Here is a 21291-nt window from a genome sequence, read left to right on the forward strand (position 1 = left end):
TTAGCTAGCTAGCTACGTGCCTGGCAGTCAAAGCTAGGAATAAGTTAGCTAACCAATTAGGTTAGATACAGGCTCGAACAGGCTGATAATATAGCTCCATAATGTAATATATTATATTAACAGGAAAACACAGGTCTGTTCCAGATTCACTGCTTATTGTATTTCAGCCTACCGTTCTTATCTTCAGTTGAGATTAAGGTGGCGTAGCTTCTCTGAGGTGCTAGCTAGCTATTCTAATCTATGTACCAAATGGTGAGTACGTGTCTAGTAGTATCCATGCATGCACTATGCCAGCTGTTCACTTTATGTCTTTAAAGCATCAGGTGCGTCTGTCTAATTCTCAGACAACAGCATACTTAAATCTGCTATGTTCAGCTACAAGTAGTAAATTTGTAAAGTAGTTAGTTTGAGGTGTTTACCATTGGTAGCTATATCAATGCAGCTGGGATCCATCTAAATATCAAAATCAGAAAAAAATATTGTAATGCTATCTCTAACCATATCTTTTCTTTCTACCTCAAGGTGCTTTGCTTAAATTTTTAAGCCCTCTTCCTAAAGATGCCTCTGATGAAGGTAGAGTGAATTTCTCTCACTAAGCTGTTATTACTGACCTCTTACAATTTGTTAATATTGTTATAAAATGGTCATGCATATTTTTGCTGGACATTTCAGATTTTTAAATACGGCCCCTCCTCATGTCTATGTGATGCACGCTGTACCTGAAAAGTGTGTTATATTAATAAAAACGTTCTTTTCCCAGCTGTACCATCAACAGCATCTCTCATTGATGAGAAAGACAATGAGGAAGAAGAAGACATGGAAGAAACTACATCCACTGGTGCCATGGCCTCAACATCAACATACATTGAGTCTGCACTACATCTCAGCACTGGTGTTACCTCAGCACAAGGTACCACAAGCACTGTCAATTATAGCTGATATCCTGCACAGTTTCCCATAGTCTTAACTCATAGTGTGCACTATAACATTGTTAGAAAAGGACCAGTGCAAATCACAGATATTGAATTCCCCCAAAACTGTGAAAATCAGTCAGTCTTGCCCATGGAAATGTCAGATTTCTGAATATGGGGCCTGTACTTTTGTCTAGGCATCAGACACTCAGTGATGCACTCTGTACATGAAAAGTGTGTTATGTCAATAATGTTTTTCTTATTTTCCTGGCTGTATCATCAACAGCAACTCTCATTGATGAGGAAGACAACATGGGAGAAGAAGATATGGGAGGAACTACATCCAGTGGTACCATGGATTCAACATCAACACAAATTGCATCTCCACCACATCTCAGCACTGGTGATACCTCTACAGCACAAGGTACCACAGGCACTTTCATTATAGATGATGACCCTGCGCAGTGGCCAAAAGTCCTAACTGATAGTGAGCGCTGTGAAATTGTTAGGAAAGGACCAGTGCAAATCACAGATATAGAATTCCCCCAAAATTCTGAAAATCCACCTCGGAAATTCACAAAAGAGAATTACAGAAGAACCATGAAAAATGGTGAGAAAATTCTTCGATCATGGCTGGTATATTCCATGAGCACAGACTCAGTGTTCTGTTTCCCTTGCACTGTTTTTGGGAAGTGTGACAATGCCCTAAGCAACTGTGGGTTCCATAAATGGAAGAACCTAACTTATCACTTAAAAGAACACGAATATTCAAAGGGGCACTGTGACAATATGAGAAACTGGCATGAGCTGCAGAGGAGACTGCAAAACAAGACAACTATAGATCAAAGACAGCAAACCTTGATGCAGATTGAGATTGAGCATTGGAAAGCTGTCATAAGGAGAGTGATTGCCATAATTTGTCACTTAGCAGAACGCAACCAGGCTTTAAGAGGGACCACAAGTGTGTTGTATGACCCTCACAATGGGAATTTTCTGGCACAAGTTGAACTGATGGCAAAGTTCGATCCAGTTATGAATGAACACATAAGAAGGAGACAAAATCAAGAGGCAAAAGTGCATTACTTGAGTGGAACCATTCAAAATGAAATAATTGCACTAATTGGAAACAAAGTACTTGAAGAAATTGTGAGAAGAGCACAAAGAGATTACTCACAAAGATTACACAAAGAGATTACTCTGTTATTATGGATTGCACGCCTGATATCAGCCACAAAGAACAGCTTTCCGTTGTTTTGAGACTTGTCAATTGCGATCCATCTGTGTCAATTGCAGAACATTTTTTTGGATTTATAGATGTTGAAGACACATCTGGTAAGGGCCTGACTGAAGTCCTGCTTGACCATCTGCAGAAACACAACCTGAGCATTTCTGACTGCCGTGGTCAATCTTATGACAATGGCAGCAATATGATGGGCCAAAAACAGGGTGTTCGGGCAAGAATTTTGCAATTGAATAACAAAGCATTGTGCATCCCATGCAGCAGTCATAAACTTAATCTGGTTGTGGCAGATGCTGCCAAGTCCTCAGTGCTGTCCACCTCCTTCTTTGGTGTGTTGCAAAGACTGTACAACTTGTTCAGTTCTTCTGTACAACGCTGGGCAGTTCTAAGGAAACATGTAAAGCAGCTCACTTTAAAACCTTTGTCAGCAACAAGATGGGAAGCTCGAATTGACTCTGTGAAGGTGGTGCGATACCAGTTACCAGAGATCCTGGAAGCATTGTCTGCTCTCCAGACATTTGGTATTGAGAAGGGGGACTCAGAGACCATGTCCTCTGCCAAAAGCTTACATGATGAATTGAAGACATGGTCTTTTCTGCTTTGCACAATAATCTGGTACAATGTTTTGTACCAGGTCAATCATGTCAGCAAGCTGCTACAAAGTCCAAATGTGTCCATGGGAACACTTAGAGCAGAAACAGAAGGAGTAAGAGAGTACCTTGAAGACTTCAGGGAAAACAGGCTTGCTTCCTGCCAAACCGATGCAAAAGATATTGCAGAAAATCTGGATATGGAAATGAACCTTCCTGAAAAAAGGCAGCGTAAAAAGAAAAGACAGTTTCAATATGAAGGCACAGAGGAAACTCAGTCCACTCCAGATGAGACTTTCAGAAGAGACTTCTTTCTGCCCTTAGTTGATACAGCCCTCAGAAGCCTGGGTGACAGGTTATCAAGGTTGAAAGGTGAGAGGAGCTTTTCAGCTTTGAAGCTGATAAAAACATACATGAGGTCCACCATGGGTCAAGAGAGACTCACAGGATTGGCACTTATGTCAATTGAGCGCGAAGTTTGTCGATCTTTGGACATGGAGGACATTGTGGTTGCCTTTGCTGAAGCAAAGATTCACAAACAGAAGTTCTAGATATTTTGCACACAATGGCCTTAAAGGTTATTCTTTTATTTATGTTGGATTTTAAAAAAGACTATGCAACTTGCACTATAGGTTGTTTGTGAAGAATGTGTTCTTTTTTGCATATGGGAGTGTTTTGTTTCAGCTGTTCAAATTTACCTTGTGTGTATTTATACTTACTATGCAATTTGCACTTTATTTTTTATAATTGTTGTTATGGGATACTATTGCTGTGTTTTTTACATAAAGTGTGTTGGACCTAAACTGTGTGTATATGCTGTGGTTCTTGAAGGTGGACCGCGGCCAGATATGTTTTTTTTTTTTGGCCGGAGTGGGGTTTGGGCATGAGATTTCTGGTGTGGAGGTTGGGGGGGCCCCGGTTGGTGTCTTTGCTTGGGGCCCCCAAATACCTTGAAACGGCCCTGAGATGAGGGAAAGGTTGGAGCTGGAGATGAGGGAGAAGTTGGAGGAGGAGCTGAGTGAGTGGATGAAGGTGGAACTAAAGAAGACAATAGAGCAGGAGCTTGTGCAGGGATCGGGGCTAACCCCACAGCAGGCTGCAGAGAGGGAAAGGGTGGAGAAGGAGCTGCAGGAAAGGGTGGAGCGGGAGCTGCAGGACAAGATGAAACAGGAGCTGAAAGAGTGGATAGAGCGGGAGCAGAAGAAGAGAAAAGAACAAGAGAAACGGGAGCTGATAGAGAAGCAGCTGAGGCAGCTAAAGTGTCTGTGTTATTGTTTGCTGGGATGCGTTTTGGTGGGCGCAGCTGTTCTGTATGCAGTGTTTTTCTAGTATTGCTGAATTAGTTTAATTAACTATTGAGAAAAGTGCATTAAGGAACTTTAAAAGTTGGCTTGGAAAAGCGCACTTAACCCACCCCCAACAACAGTCTGCTGCTGAATAGAATAAAGGCAAATTTTGCCGAATTAGTAGCATTTCCAGACTGCGCGCACCGGCACTGCGCTCTGGAATTAGCTTAGCCTCGGCTCCATGTACGTTTAAAGGCGTTAGTTTAGCATATGTTCCCATTGCATTTAATAGTTACAAAGTATTTCTCCGTGAGGCAAATAAGGCCTGCTATGAACAATTAAAATTTAATAATAACAGAAAAAATAAATATGAAATTGGAAAATAACCAACTAAACTAAGCCCAATAAAATCTAATCTAACGAATTTCAAAATATCAAAAACGAGTAGAACAATAAAGTAATATTACAAAAAAAAAAGGGAAATATCTGCCTGACTGACCCGCTGGCCGCCGCATGAACTCGGGCCGGCCGAGAATTTCCCCCGCTTTCCTCGGGCCCTGTCAGGTTCGACGGAAGAAAATGGTCTGTGTTTTAATGTAACAAATCACACTGTGATTTTTGTGAGATTTCACCAGTTACAGCTCAGCTGCGCGTTTAAAGCTGCGCACCGCCCGTGCTCGCGGGGGATTTGGCGCGTCTGTCAAGCAAGCTAATGGACAGTTTTGGGGGCAGAGATGAAGCACGTACAGCTAAAAATCCAAAGAATATTAAAGGAACCAAGTATTTTTAAATATATGTATTTGATATTTTTTTCCTCTTGATTCTTCAAATTTTAAATGCAGCTTTTTGTATGTTTTTTGTTGCCCAATATTAACTCCATAGATTTTACTGTGTACACTTTTAAAAATTACATTCCAGTGTTTGAACATGATGTAACTAGTGAAATAATACTTGGCCCCACTATAAATATTGTGGCCCCTGGTTGTCCCCTTAAGCAAAACAATCCTAGATCAGTTACTGCCCCCAACATATGTATATAGTGTATTCATATACATATATATATGCAGGACCTCGAAACACAGGTGAATTTACGTGCATGCAGGTTTGTACCTTGCCTTATGTACAGCCTTATTGCACGACATAACACCAAGCATTTCCCTTTGTTTCCAAAAATAAAGAAGTGTTTCAATGAGGAAGTGACTAAATGACTGTGAGACACATGAAGGGGGACTTCAGCCTCTTTCACACCAGACGCTTGTCAGTTACACTCAGTCTGTAGGTACCTGTCAGGAACAACCGGAGGAACGAACCATTGTCCAAGATGTGGATCCTGAAAACAATTATGTGTGTTTTCAATGGTGTAATATTTGTAAGTAAGGATGTTATTTATTCCATTTACACAGAAATTGTGGTGGTGATGACGATGATTATTCTATAAGTAAATATATATATATTAAACCACAGTTTCCTGACCAGGAATTAAGCCTAGACTTGGACTGCACAGTATTTTTTAAGTAAAGATTCTCCTTTGAAAAAGAAAAATATGGTCTATGACTACATGTAATCCCTGCCTAAGAAACTGCCACTGTGAGTCTAGAAGACTGTAGATGTCTGTTTGTCCAGTGTTTCCTTTAAAGTCAAGGGAAAATGAATATAGGGACAGTTTTACAAAACAAAGATCAAGCTTAGTTTTGGACTACAGAGCATTTTGAATTTAAAACTAGGCAGTATATGTCCATAGAATGTATTTTTACAGCTCATATTTAACAGAAATCTAAATATTTACTTACAATATTGAGAAACGTTATACTACATTTTACATGAACACAGATTTTTCATTGGTTTATATAAATTTAAACTTCTAAATCTGAATGTAAAAGTCATAATTAATGCCACTGTGAAATGTAAGGTATTCCTAATGTATGTACTGCCTTCATCTAGTCATCAACTAGTTTCTGTATTAATGTGCCAATTTAAAAAAATATATTGTTGCTAGTGAAATCATATTTAAATCCAGTCTCACACATGCTGTAGATATACAGATACAGAGCAGAAAAGCAGAGTTTCACCACCAAAAAAATTACCAACAATTTTTTGTTCATATTACAGTATGTATTAAACACTGGTGTAATAGTGGTTACAGTATGGGGATGTGGTGAAAAAAGGCACAGTTTCACCCTATTTCATTTACAGTGTGTTGAAAAGAAGCAGCAGTCACAAATATTTGTTATGAATTTACTATTTAAAACAACTAGTTATCCTAAAAAAAATAAGTGGTAATAATTAATGACAATTACAAGAACAGATTCCTTTACTCTTTCTACCACCCCACTATCTATCTATCTATCTATCTATCTATCTATCTATCTATCTATCTATCTATCTATCTATCTATCTATCTATCTATCTATCTATCTATCTATCTATCTATCTATCTATCTATCTAATTTACAGTGGTGGTAATTGGGAACCAGCTGTCGCAAAGATCAAGTCATTTTATTTACTCCAAATCCACCAGTTAACCTAAATGACACGGGCTGTATTGGAAATAAGTGCATTTAAATACATCTTTTAAAAGTATATTTAAGTACACTTAAAAGTACATAATTTTATTATTAAAGATAATACAAACTTAAATACATACTAAATGTACTATTTTGGTACAACCTATGGCAACTTAAGTATATTTCAATTGTTATTAAGTTATATTTAAATACAATAAACAAGCATTAGGTTGTGCTTTTGAGTGCTTTTGTTCTGCAAACTTTAGGAGATTTAAGTATATGTTTTTTGTAAACATTTTTTAAAATAAACTTAAAGTATATTGTAAATGTACTACTTTACGTATTAATGCACATATTTTATGCACCTTAATACTAACGAAAAAAAAAAAACTACAAATATATTTTCTATTAATACAACAAATAATTTAAAGCATACTGCCAAATATAGAATACTTATTATATTTAATGTGTATTTTCATAAAGTATATTAAATTGAAAATGTGGTAGGGCCTCAGAGTGGTACAGCGGGCTAAGCGCTGCCACGATTATCAGGAGATCGCCGGTTTGAATCCTGTTCATGCTGCTTGCCATCAGCTGCCAGAGACCTGAGAGAGCACAATTAGTCTCACAATTTTAGTCGCTCTTTTCCCTCATCACTCCAAAGGGTGATGTCGATCAGCGTGAGGCGTCTGTGAGCTGATGTATCAGAACCGCTGTGATACTACCAGACAATGATCAACAGCAGTTCGAAAAGAGGCGGAGTCTGACTTCACATGTATCGGAGGAGGCATGTACTAGTCTTATCAGAGGTGTACTAATAAAATTGATAAATCACATACTGCTTTCAACAAATAGGCCCTTTTCACCACCTCATTATTATTTTCAAGTCGTCTACTTTTATGGACATAAAACTCTTCAAATGCAGATGTGGTCTAAAGTTGCCAGTTTGATCATTTGGACCAACAAGGGTGGGTGCTAAAGTGGGCGTTTTCTGTTTCAGGTGTGTTTAATTCTGTTGTAGTTCTGTGAAGTGGCATATCACTCTGGTGAATAGTGATCTTGTTCCATTTGCCACCACTTCTCGATGATTAAACTATGCGGACATTTTTAAAAAAATTCCATTAGTGGAGTTCCCCTTTAATGAAGGTTAACTGTAGCTCACTCTAAGCTTTAATTTAGCCGTGTATTTAAAGCTCACTACAGAAACTCTGTTCACACTGTGTAGGTTGAGTGTAAGCGCCTACTTCCTCAAACCCTTACAAAAAAGATTTTTTTCAATAGTATTCTTTTTTTTTTTTTACTAAAATTAGGCAAGTATGTTTTAGTTTATTTTTTTGCACTTATCAGTGACATACTGAACATAATTTTACTTAAGTATACTTGGCTTATACTGACATGTATACAGAAAAGTCTCAGTATATTTGGTATATATATATATATATATGTACTTAATCTTTTGATCAAGATATACTTAAGAAAAGTAAATGAAGTAATCTTGCCTTATATGTAAAGTATAATTGGCTTTGAGGAGAAATAGCTTAGAGTAAATAGTACACAAGTAACACTGAACCTGATCATTTAAAGTGTAATTATCCAACACAGAATAGATAAACATCCAGCTGATTTTATTGAAAATATTTTTTAAGGGGTGTGAGTTTTGTAACAGGCTTCATTCATATTATAATCCATTAACACATACATATCCTGAGTATTTCTTGGTTATTTTTTATATGTGTCGTCGTAGTAGTGAATCTAATTAAAGAATAGTTAAAAATACATTAAAAAAGGGTTTAAACCTAGTAGTATACTTTAGAAGTAACAACTTGTGAGTATTACGTCAAGTTCACTTAAAAGACTTTTGTCTTATGTATGCTTTATGTATAAAACCACTAGACTAGTATTAGTTATTTAGAATATACTTAAAAGTGTATTTTAATAAGGTAAAACATGTGGAATAGAAGTTTATAAGTAGTAAACTAGTATAGTACAAACAAACAAACAAAAAATTATACTACTTACTTGTGTACTCAAAGTTTACAAAACGTAAAACTAAAGTACACTACAAAGTATACTTCAAGTGTAGCAAGTAGCAAACCTAGAGTACATTACTCGTCTACATCATGTTTATTTTGCCCGTATTAGTAAACTAGTAGTATACTTTTATATAATAAAATCAGGAAAATTTAGTCCCAAGAAGTATAAAAAAAAAAAATAGTACACTTACAAGTCTACTACAAGAACATTGATCTTAGTATATTTACTACATAATACAGCTCTGAAAAAAAGAAATTAAAAGAGCACTTCAGGTTCTAAATCAGTTTTTTTTATTTTGTTATTTATAGGTATATGTTTGAGTAAAATGAACATTTATGTTTTATTCTATAAACTACAAACAACATTCCTCCCAAATTCCACATAAAAATATTGTCATTTAGAGCATTTATTTGCAGAAAATGAGAAATGGCTGAAATAACAAAAAAGATGCCGAGCTTTCAGACCTCAAATAATGCAAAGAAAACAAGTATAAATTATATATTCATACAGTTACAGAGTTCAGAAATCAATATTTGTTGGAATAACCCTGTTTTTTAATCACAGTTTTCTTGCATCATGTTCTCCTCTACCAGTTTTACACACTGCTTTTGGATAACTGCCAAAATGTAAGCAGTTCAGTTTGGTTTGATGGCTTGTGATCATCTATCTTCTTCTTGATTATATTCAAGTGGTTTAACTCATAAATTTTTAAGTGGTCTCTTATTTTTGCCAGAACTGTATTTACTTGGTAAATATAGTTTAAATATAATCTTTAAGATAAACTGTAAGTCTATTTTTTTTTCTTAAGGGAACTGAGTATTACAAGTATTACAAGGAATCAAACAACCTTTAAACCCTGTTCCCTATTTCACTTCTGCCTTCTAATCTTATTGTTTTGTTTTTCTCTTTGACTGTCTGTCTGTCTGACTGTCTGTCTGTCTGTATGTCCAGTTGGCTGGCGGAGTGTCAGTGTGTGTAGGAGTTTTGGTTGAAGTGAACAGCAAGTATCTACGAACGGTGTTGGATCACATTAAAGACTCTCCTCCAGAGCTAGCACAGCTGGGTAACGTGGGCTTCCTGCTGATTGCAGTAGGGATCATATTGGCATTTATGGGCTTTCTGGGCTGCTGTGGAGCTTTATGCGACAACAAGTGTATGCTAATGACAGTGAGTGACATTTCACCTCAAACTCACAAAGAAAGGGGCATTTAAATAAAGATTTTTAATATTAATATTATTATTTGTGGGAAGCACATTTCACCTTTGTAGAAAAGCCCCAACCATTCAGAATTTCAATATTATCTCATGCCCATTAGGCTTTGTTAGTAAAAAAAGATGTAATGCAACCAAATAAACATTCATTTACATTTATTCAATATTCTTTGTACAGTACAGTACATTGTTCCAAACTTCAGTTACTTATTCTTTCTTTTTAAGCTCTGTGACATCTGAAATTCAACAATTAAAGGAGAACTCCGGTTTAAAATGGATTTTGGTATAGTAAAACATAATAAAGGGTACTAACCCTTGTTAAATAGCCCACCTCTGCTCTCCCACAGCTTTCTGAGATCCAGTAATTCTGTGCAGTTTCTCACAACATGCCTTAAAATTAATGATACAGGGCATGAATGATATTTTGCCCCTGACATTTAAAACGAGGCATTAATAACTTTAAAAATGCACAAGAAGCGTATTTATAAACCATTGCTTACAACCTGTAGCACCACCATCTTAAAGTAAAGTCATGATCAGTACAGTGATGGCGGCGCCCAGAGATTAGGTTCTGCTAACAGTGTTTTTTAATAAGCTTCTTGTGCACTTTTAAAGTTATTAATGCCTCGTTTTAAATGTCAGGGCTCTCCAGATTCTACCAATGAGGTGTGGAGCTACTCTGAGCCTGGATAATGGTGTAAAAAGCAATTTATCTGCAGGGGCAAAATATGCCCCATATCATTTATTCTAATGCATGGTTGTAGAAACTGCACAAAATTACTGGATCTCAGAAAGCTGCAGGAGAGCGGAGGTGAGCTACTCAACAAACATAAGTCCTCTTATCATGTTTTACTACACCCAAAGTCTATTTCACACCAGAGTTCTCCTTTAATAATATAAGTCCAATGTAAGTATAAGCATTTTTTACATGTCAAATATTCTTTTAGTTCTTTATCACAGTCCTCATTGTCTTCCTTGCTGAGGTGGCTGGTGCCGTGCTAATTCTGCTTTTCCAACCAATGGTAAGCTATCAGTCTACTTTTTAAATTTCTTAATTCTCACACAAACTCACTGTAAGGGTGAATCCCATTTCTCCCCTTGGCCCTACCCCTTACCCCTACCCCTTCTTTTCGAGTGTAATCCTTCCCCTTGGAACGGAGTTACAAGGGGAAGGGGTAAAATCCTACCCCTAGGAATTGGGACAACCCTTCAAGCACCCGGTGAAAGGTGAATCTTATTGAAAATAGCCTCCATAATATACTAGAAATTGTATATCACACTGGTTCCCAACACTGGTCCTGGAGCAGGTAATGTGTTCCAAAAACAATATAATGTGCAAGAATATGGGTCCTCAGTGACAGAGGAATCACTGGTATATCACAATGACGTTTGTCAATGAACAATAAATACATAAATAAATAGCACTGATTTATGACCAGGCTACTAGCAGTGGTGTGTAGGTGACCCTGCTGGGCTGATGTGATGATAGCAGTGAAGCGCTAAAGTTCAGTAGCCTAGCTGCTGGTTAACTAGTTAACTTTAGGGCATTGTATGTGTACAGAAAGGGGGCAGGAGGTGCAGAAATTAATTAATATTGTCCATTCCTTAATTCCTCTGTGATGGGGAGCTGAAATTAGCTCTGATCATTTTTTATTTGATTTATTTTTTCCGTTCCGCCTTAAATGCGGTAGCGCCTTCCGTCTGTTGCACCATTTAAGGTGGAACAGGAAAGTTAGCTAGCTATCTAGCTACCGAAACGAACTACTAGCGAACTTTTTATGCTTGTTACGAAGAATTCAGCCATAAAACATCAAAACTACACAATAAACTAAGGTAATACAGTGCTAATCGTAATTTTTAACATGGAAAATACTTTCTTTGGTCGCTTGTTCCGCCATCTTGCCAGTCATTCTCATACCCCTCGGTACGAAGTGTGGGTCTGGAAAATCTCCGTTTGAAGGGCTAACTAGCCCTACCCCTTACCCCTACCACTTCATCCTAACAGGAATCGGGACACCCCTACCCCTTGACGTGCACGCGCAAAACAGAGGGGTAGGGCCAAGGGGAGAAATGGGATTCACCCTTAGACTGGTTTTTAGACACTTGGGAAATGCATGAACATATTAGAGGGGTCCGTTCAAATTGCTATGTGCGAAAACTAATGTCTATAGCAATTTGATTGGTGGTTTCAACCTGTTGGCCAAAAATGTAGTTCTTTTTTTTCTTATTTGCAAAGTATTTATCAATTAAATATATTTATGTCTCAAGTATTGTATCAGTATACAAGGAATAAACACCTAATTTAGGATGAAAAGGCAAAGTCACATGAAAGACTTTAGGATGGATTAAACACATGAAATAAAATAAAAAAAATATTAAAATAAAGTTTCTGATGCACTTAAAGCTTAACAATCAATCTGATTGGCTAAATTGGTTGCTGAGCTGTAAATAATTTGATTTTAAATGATTCAAAGAAATGATTACATAGTCACAGATTTTTTAGTGTAGGTTTCTACAGACCATGAGTTTCAAAAGGTTGGGATTGCCTACTGCAGATTACAGCTCTGGAAAATAAGAGAGCACTTAAAAATGCTGAGTTTCTTTGATTTTACCAGATTAAAAACCTCTGAAATATAATCAAAAGGAAGATGGATGATCACAAGCCATCAAACCAAATGAACTGCTTAATTTTTTGCTACAGAAGTGGCGTAAAGTTATCCAAAAGCAGTGTGTAAGACTGGTGGAGGAGAACATGATGCCAAGATGCATGAAAACTGTGATTAAAAACCAGGGTTATTCCACCAAATATTTATTTCTGAACTCTTAAAACTTTATGAATATGAACTTGTTTTCTTTGCATTATTTGAGGTCAGAAATCTCTTCAGACATTTCTCATGTTCTGTAAATAAATGCTCTTAATGACAATATTTTTATTTGGAATTTGGGAGAAATGTTGTCTGTAGTTTATAGAATAAAACAACAATGTTCATTTTACTCAAACATAAACCAAACTTCAGACGTAAGATAGAGGTGTATAAAATCCACAACATTAAGATGAGATAGGTGGTGATCGTCTAACACCCTAACCTCACCCACTCTTGCTTTTTTCATTGAATGCAATCAAAACCTCACAGCAATGTTTCTAGAAAGCAAATCTGCTAGAAAGCATTCCCTTTACAATAGAGACAGTTTTCCTCCAACAAAAGCAGGATGTTCTTAACTTTGGGATAAACAATGAATGATATTCCACTATTCCAATATGTTTTGTACATATATTTTAGCATTATCAGTCTCCCTGTTATGTCCAATCATGTGGATTGGATGATTGAAACTGTCAGCAGCAGGTCTTGAACATTGGCTGAAATGTTATTTTTTTAAGTTTACCCTATGTTCAAAAGTTTATAGACAACTGATAGTTCAGCATTTCTTCTGAAACCAGGGAGTGTTTGTTCCTGTTTACTACGCATCACACTCTGTTCTCTTCTGCAAAGGCCTTAAAAAAAATCTCAGAAGGGCTTAAAATATATATAGGAACATATGTATGTTGCTGTGAGGATTTTGTTGCACGCATCCACAAAGCACAAAAGTAAGGTCAGACACTGAACTGGGATGAGGATGGTCAGTTCAGAGGAACACAGAGTAACAAACTGTTTCTGGAAGTTTCCATGTTTCCCATCATTTACTGACCAGATAAAGAGAAGGGGAAATAGTTTGAGCTGTAATTTCCAAGATGCTTGCTTCCTTTTTAAAAATAAATCTCACTGAATTTCCCATTTATACAGGATGTTTTATATATATAGTTTGGATATGCTTGGTCAGCACTTGGATTTTTTAAATCTGTTTTTGAAATAATTCCAAGAATTAGTGCTGGGCGATAAAACGATAACGATAATTATCAAGGAAAATATATATCGCAATAAATATGATAAGCTGGACGATAGGATTCGCTAAACTTTATTTTCTATTTCTGTTTGCCGTTCTATTTCCCCGAAAGCCAGTAATGTTAGTATAAATCTGTACTGCAGTACAGATTTAATCTTGACTCCTCCCACCTCCATTAGAGGTCACTTGCTTTAAAATATTTTAATGTTAGCATAATTTAAATGCAACAAATCTTAAAGGCTATTATTTTAATAAACATTAGCAGTAAATAATCTCAAAATAACAACAAATAGAAAATAGAAAAACAGTAAAACATATGTAATACATACTTTTCATATGACAAAATTTATTAGACTAAAACTAGACTAAAACCTATAATATCCGATAGACTAAAATGTAACTAAAACTTTTATTAATTTGAGTAAAAAAAATAAGACTAAACTGTATCAAAATCACCTTTCAAAATGAACACTGTGATATACTATTGTATTTTGCTTTATGTAGTTGTCTGTGGACCTGTGTGGATGTATAATGACTTTTAAGATTAATTTAAAAGCTACATTCTGTCTGAGCACCTTGTGCCCACCTGGCAAGATGTGGACATCCTAGTGTCTGCCCACAAGGCTCTGAGCCTGCTAGTGGTTTTGGCCAAAACTCCTTTATTCTTTCACCTATGAGTAAAAAAAGAAACCGTTAAGTGTAACAGAAAGTAATTTGATGTATATCGTGAGGGATATCGATATCAGCTGATGTGGAAAACTATATCGTGATAAGATTTTTTTTTCATATCGCCCGCCCTACCCAGAATAAATGTTTTTTCATTAATAAAGTAAAGGATCAGAGCCAGATCAGAGCTAGATATCTCTCACTGATCTAAAACCTGATTGATACACAATGTACATACAAAATGCAGAATCTGGAATATTATATATTTTTTAATCTATAACATTAATTTACTCTAGTTTAGAAAAGCTTTTGCATCAGTGGACTGATATGAGGTTTTTTGTTGTTGGTGAAGAAAGCGACATCTATGCACGTATCAATGTGAGCATGTGAGACGGTGATTTAGGGACAGATTTGTTCACATTACACACAGAGACAGATCACTAACATTTGTGAATGGGAACCCTCAAGTTAACCAAATCCAAATCCAGAGCAAAAAATCCGATTTTTGAGCAATGTGGCTTGTAATGTGAACGTAACCTTGGACTGTGTTGATCAAGAGTCATAGAATAGTATATATACAGAATAGGGTATGTTTCTGTCTGGATGAGTTCCTTTTTTAAACAATTTGGCCATCAAATACCAGCTAAGACCATCTGAAACCAACAAAAATCTGAACTGAAGTTTTTTTTAACAGAATAATGACTATAAATGCGTAGTGATCATGAAAGCTTGTACTTTTTCTCTAGGCAGAAAAGCTGTTGACGGGTATTCGTGGAAAAGTTGCTAAGAGTATCCAGTCCTCCTACGGTGAAAATGAAGTCTTCACTACAGCGTGGAACGAGACTATGAATCTGGTACATAACCCTGTTTTTCTACATTCTAAATTTGTTTAAAATATTTGTATTGCTTTGTACATGTACATAAATATTAACCCTCAGAACCCTATAGATGGATTTTCCATCCAAAATCACACCTTGTGTTCTCAGCTTAATTACTCAGGAATCCCTTCACACATAAACATAATCTATATATGGTTAAAAAGGGCGGAGCTTACTTTTTCTAAAAATAGCAAGGATATCCCAGTGCGTTAAAGCTAAATCTACAAGAAACACATTAAGAAATACACCTAAAAAAGTGAGATCTCCTTCTCCAACCAATATTATTTACCTTTAGTGCTTCAAACATATTTATATGATGTTTCAAACCAAATAATATCAGTAAATAAAGACTCAAAAGTGTCCACAGAAAAAAAGTGAAACTACCGGCTTTACTCAAACTAAAGCTAGGTATGGTGTGCGCACTACTTTATATAGTTTTTATTTTACCTGCACATTTTTACTAAGTAGTTATTTTGCACTAAACATTTTTATTTATTTAGACTAAAAAGTTTACATTTTTATAGTATATAGTTTTCTTTGTGTGTTCTGATCTTCAAAATACTGAAAGGCATAGTCTGCTCTGAGTGTCAGGTTTTAGTATCTACATGTATCCTAGAGGTGTGATTATTGATTATCAAGAAAAATAACTCCGCCTGATGCTGTTTCTCCATGTATTTTATTAAAGTAATAATTAATAAGCCATGTAATGAACTCGAATCATCAATATTCTTATGCAGACATCCCAAGTTGCAAAAGTTGATTTCAGGGAGGTTACCCCATCCAACACTCCACCACCCCCCGCCAAAAAAATAAAAAAAACTTGCACACACACCAAAGGATAACGAAACTTTATTTTTTAAATTATTAATTTAAAAAAGCCTTTATTTGACAAAAATTGACAAAAAAAAATCACAAAAAATTGCACAACATCAAAAACATTTCATATCATATTACAATAATTATTAATACTGCCTCCGCCATGATCTGCTTTCTCTCACTCACTGAACAAATCCCGTCCGGGAGGGGGGAAAAACACTGCCCACCCACACTAAAAACTGATTGGCTGTCTCACAGACTTTTGCAGAGAACAGGAAAATCAGAACCCTCTCTGTTTTCTCTCTCTCCTTCCCACACGTGATTAGAGTAAAAAAGTCTTTCTCTCGCTCTGAATTCCGGGAGATTATATGTGACTCTCGGGCATCAGGCCACTACCGAAATGCGTGAGACTCCCGCAGCTTCAGAGAGACTTGGTTTGTCTGCTTATCCTTTCAACGCATAAACACTCTAGTCTAACCATTTTTGAAAATATATCTTAGGTGTGAATATATTTAAAGTCTATACATTTAAAAATAATAAAAAAAAAAAAAACAGGCGCTTGATAAAATTTTGACCAAAACATGATCAGTTCCAGAAAAATAGAACAATTCTGCTTCCTTTTACATTTTAAATGATTATATTTTTGAGCAGCCGTATGTCTTCTGGAGTAAAAGAGATCAGGGCATGTGACTGTCTGATATAATTACTGTGTTATAAGACCTGAAAGAGGAGCTGAAAACAAAAACGAAGAAAAAACACACCAAAACAGCCGAGAGTTCAAAGGGTTAACAACTTTAAATAAGTGAAAATATACTCTGTATAAGTGTGTGTTTATGTGTGTGTGTGTTTGTGTATGTCCATGTGCTCTCACAGATGCAATGCTGTGGATACAATAACTACACCGACTTCACTAATTCCCCCTTCATGAAACAAACCACACAATACCCGAACAACTGCTGCCACCAAAAAGATGCACAGTGCACCAAAACTGCAGCAATTAAAGAGGTACTAAAACAATTTTCTTATTACTTTATTGTAGAATTTTATTCAGAATTATGTAAAAATGTTTTGCAAATAACATATTAAGTTTAACATTGTCTTCCCTGAGTAATACTACATAAACTGTACAAAAATATTTAAGTTTCGACTGAAACATTCCAAGAAATACCAAGAAATAGTGAAGAAAAACTGAATTATGGTTTCATTACATTCTTTAAAGTTGATGATGAAAAACCATCATTCCGTAGCCTTAATGTATAATTTAACATGTTTTAAAGCCTGACTGCAATGAAAACTGCATGTCTGTTACCTGTAGGTCTTATTATACAGCAGCGTGCTCAGTATAACCTTGCAATGGTGTGAAAAGTAACAAAATTAAACTTCATTTTGTTTGTGATGAAGTCAGAAACTCTGACTCATCACCTGAATGTGCCAGAGACATTTGAAGGAGCTAAATGTATGCTTTAAAATTATTAGTGTGTTGTACTTACCTGCTCCTTAGGTGGTTCCTGGGGGACTGGCGGGTCAGCCAGCTCCTTCTCTTGTGTGTAGGAGATTGTGTGTGATTTTTATTCCACCCCCTGCTTGTTAGCAATGGTTCGGTCCTTCTTAATTAGGGGCGGGGCTACAAGTTTAAAAGGGGCTACCTTTTGGAGGGAAAAGGTTGGTTAGTTGGTTGGTTGGTTTCCCTGTTGTTCATTGGTTTTGGGCTAGATTGCTAGTCCTACTGGCTGCTACAAGTCAGTATAATTTGTCTGATAGTACTGCTTCCAAGTCCTCCTGGAGTTTAGTACTGATTATTTCTTTATTTTCTTTTTGTATAGTTTTTTTTTTTTTTCCTCTTTTTGATTATTTGATTTGATTTTTTCTCATTGTTTGTTACGGCTGTGGAAACACAAATAAATTCACTGGGTTTTGGAACTTACCTGGCAGCATTCGTCTCACTCTTTGTGGCAGCATTCGAACCCACTCTTCAGAGCCTCCACACGGCGACACGTTCACACTGTTCATTTACAAAAAATGATGAAGTGTTAATAATTGTTCTGTATTGAGGATTATGTAAGAAATGTTTGATCTATGTTAACTCTGTGGCTTAAAGTTCCCTTAATTTTATAAAACACAGTTTACTTAATGCTCCATTAAAGCTTTAAATGGGTTGGGGCTCTTGTTCATCCCACACACACAAAAAAATAATCATCATTATAGTACTCATTATTATTATGTCCATTTCTGCAAGAACACAGTACAAGCTATAAGAATATATAATAAAGATACACACATTTAATGTAAGCAAATACATTCATACAATCCATATATAACTAAATATGTTCTCAGACACATTATAGCGTGTTCAGATTGTTATAAATTAAAGCTACTGTTTATTATCACATCGTATTTTATTTTACAAAGCATACATCTATTTTCTCATCCATTCATCCTTTTCTTTTTTTTGTATTTTCAGAACACACCGGGCTGTTTCAGTGCTGTGGTTAAACTGGTGGAGGAAAACTCAGTTCTAATGGCAGGAGTGGCCATTTGCATCGCTGCCATAGAGGTATTTGACTTTTGACACTAAATTTAATGTGCCTGACAGAGGATCATAACCATAGTTACATCTGCAATTTAATGTAGCATGTAAAGTTATAATTGTATGCAATATCTGTGCATACTAAGTAACTTACTTTGGCGTGAAAAGGTTGTGTCCCCTCACAGAGTCATTTTGTTTTTGCATTTTTGTCATATTTACATTTTTCAAATTTTCAAACAAACTTTAATATCAGACAAATATAACCTATAAAAAATATGATACTATATAAACCAATCTTGGCCTTTGTGAAAAAGTGTTTGTCACTAATAAAATTAACTGTGATTAATTCATTTCACAACCAGGTCTGATAACAGCCAGACCTGTAGAATCAAGAAATCACACAAATAGAACCTGTCTGACAACATGAAGCACATAAAAAAACACATTATGTCGCGATCTGAAGAAATTCAAAAGTATTGATCATCTATCAGTCTGGAAAAGGTTACATAAAAATTTCTAAAGCTTTGGGACACCAGCCAACCACAGTGAGAGCCATTATTCACTAATGGAGAAAACATGGAATACTGTTGAACTTTACCAAGAGTGGCCAGACTACTGAAATTACTCCAATAGGGCATGGACAACTCATCCAGGAGGTTCCAAAAGAACAGGTGTACTTGGGTTCTGCAGCAGGACAATGATCCAAAGCACACAAACAAGTCCACCTCTGAATGGTTTTAAAAAACAACAAAATGAAGTGAATTTGAGTGGCCTAGTCCAAGATGATGAGATGATGTGGCATGATCTTAAACAGGTGATTCATGCTCGAAAACCTTCCAATCTGGCTGGATTAAAACAGTACTGTAAAGAAGAGTGAAACAAAACCCCTTAACAGCTCTGTGAAAGACTCACTGCCAGTTTTCAGTAAAGCTTGATTGCAGTTGACACAACCAAGTTATTAAGTTTAAGGGGCAAACACTTTTTCACAGAGGGTTCGATTGGTTTGGACATGTTTTTTTCCTTTAATAAATAAATGTATTATTTACAAAGTGCTTTTTTTATTTTTACTCATGTTCTGGTTGTCTGATTTTAAAGTTTTTTGCATAATTGGAAAAACATCAGTATGAAAAAAAGCACGAAAAAAAAAGGAACTCTGTAGGGGGCAAATACTTTTTCACGCCACTGTATATATAACATATAGCACAAAGCCATCAGTTATTACTATGTCTATAGTCAGGCCGCAACAGAGAATGTAAATGTGTGTAAATGTAAAAACCAGAATGATTTTATTAAAAAGAAGTGAAATTCAGGATAATGTGACTTTAAATGTTATTTACCAGAGTTGCTGGACACCAACTCACACCACACCATCTCAGTTGGGTTTAGGTCAGGTGATTGTGAAAGCCAAACACTTTTTTGTTGCTACGTAATTCAATGTGTTCCTTCATACTTTTAAACAATGTCTTCAATAAGCTAAAATGTAAAAAATAAAATAAAACAAAATAAAATAAAGAATAAACATTATATGAGAAGGTCCAAACTTTGGACTGGTGCTGCATTTTTGATTAGAAGTTGAGTGAATTTACAAAGGAAAGTATAAAGTCTAAATATAATGGTTAAATGTTTTTATATCTGTGATGTGATTTGTGTTTAATTATGTGTATATGTTTATTATCTTGTCTCTTCTAGGTTTGTGCGATGACTGTCTCTGTCTTATTATACAAGAATTAGGGCATTAGTCCTGAAGATTCCCGGCAATCAAGCATATTCGTTTTTTTTTTTTTTCTTCAGATTTTAATGAGTGCCATATGATCCTGTGTAAACATAGAAATGTATTTTTAGTCAGCTCTACATGTGTTGCTTTTCTCGCAACCTTGTCAGGATTACTGTAAAGAAATTAATAGTGTGTTTTTGTTAATGAAAAAATATTTCTGCATATCACTTATTTTGATAAATTATTTCTGACATATAGATGATGTTTATATTATGTTTGTTTTCCTTTTAATATTGTTGTGTTAGTTTAAAATACTTATCTTACCAAGCAATAAATTGTACTTTGTACACTTTTTTAGAAATCTATATTTTAGTATTTTAACTATTTAATTAGACATTATTTCATCCAAATTAAAATACCAAATAAAATGATTGTTCACAGTTATCATTCATTTGTACAAAACCATTTCAATGCTATAATTTCTTAGACTTTAAGCATTCATTGACTGGCAATAATTGTATATTTTCTAGCAAGTTGTGAAAAGCAATTTGAGAAAGAGAGAGCAGATGAATCCGTGTATCATTCGTTCATTTGATATTCAATTGAGAATCAAAATCGGAAAATTAAAAAACCAATTCGTTTTTTCGTTTTTTCGTTTTTGAATATAATACCAAAAAACGAATAACGGCTTGTATTTTGTATTTTTATTTGGTTATCCAAACAAAAATTGGAAATTTAAAAAACGGACCAGGAGCCGAATTTGATTTTGATTTTGAACTTGACCCATTTGTGTGCCCCGGAAGTTACTGATTTGTTTATTCTTGGTGGGTTTCTGTTGCGCGGGAGTTCACTGCAGTGTTATCTACACAGTCTGTATTGCTGTAGGCTTTGGATGGAGTTGAGGATGGAGAGTTTTATCTTGTTCAGAGGAACTAAACGCGTTGCAGTGAAAGAAGACGATATGACAACAGAAAAAATCGGCAGGATCTTTCAGGTGTTTGTCTAACGTTCTGTAGCTAAATGTCATATTT

At 35.7% G+C, this 21291-nt stretch overlaps 1 protein-coding gene across 2 annotated transcripts; it reads left to right on the forward strand.

The window, feature by feature from the left end:
• Positions 1 to 506: 506 nt before the first annotated feature.
• Positions 507 to 20829, forward strand: LOC103041553 (tetraspanin-1). 2 transcript variants are annotated; one of them, XM_022674643.2, is made up of 9 exons: positions 507 to 573; positions 761 to 910; positions 1198 to 1335; positions 9517 to 9732; positions 10725 to 10799; positions 15072 to 15179; positions 16893 to 17024; positions 18481 to 18573; positions 20236 to 20829. In XM_022674643.2, the coding sequence occupies exons 1-9, from the start codon at positions 559 to 561 to the stop codon at positions 20275 to 20277; spliced, it is 969 nt and encodes a 322-aa protein (XP_022530364.2). In that variant the 5' UTR covers positions 507 to 558; the 3' UTR covers positions 20278 to 20829. The 2 variants fall into 2 exon arrangements, with proteins under 2 accessions (XP_022530364.2, XP_007246729.3); XM_007246667.4 differs by lacking the exons at positions 507 to 573; positions 761 to 910; positions 1198 to 1335 and adding an exon at positions 5265 to 5396.
• The last annotated feature ends 462 nt before the right edge of the window (positions 20830 to 21291 follow it).

Source organism: Astyanax mexicanus, chromosome 21, assembly GCF_023375975.1.
Source record: "Astyanax mexicanus isolate ESR-SI-001 chromosome 21, AstMex3_surface, whole genome shotgun sequence".
Taxonomy (NCBI): domain Eukaryota; kingdom Metazoa; phylum Chordata; class Actinopteri; order Characiformes; family Acestrorhamphidae; genus Astyanax; species Astyanax mexicanus.

What these genes read in the sequence shown, in the direction of transcription:
- LOC103041553 (XM_022674643.2), top strand. An exon ending in ACAAGTGTATGCTAATGACA is followed by an intron (nt 9,733 to 10,724) that starts GTGAGTGACATT and finishes ATATTCTTTTAG; the next exon opens with TTCTTTATCACAGTCCTCAT. An exon ending in GGAACGAGACTATGAATCTG is followed by an intron (nt 15,180 to 16,892) that starts GTACATAACCCT and finishes GTGCTCTCACAG; the next exon opens with ATGCAATGCTGTGGATACAA.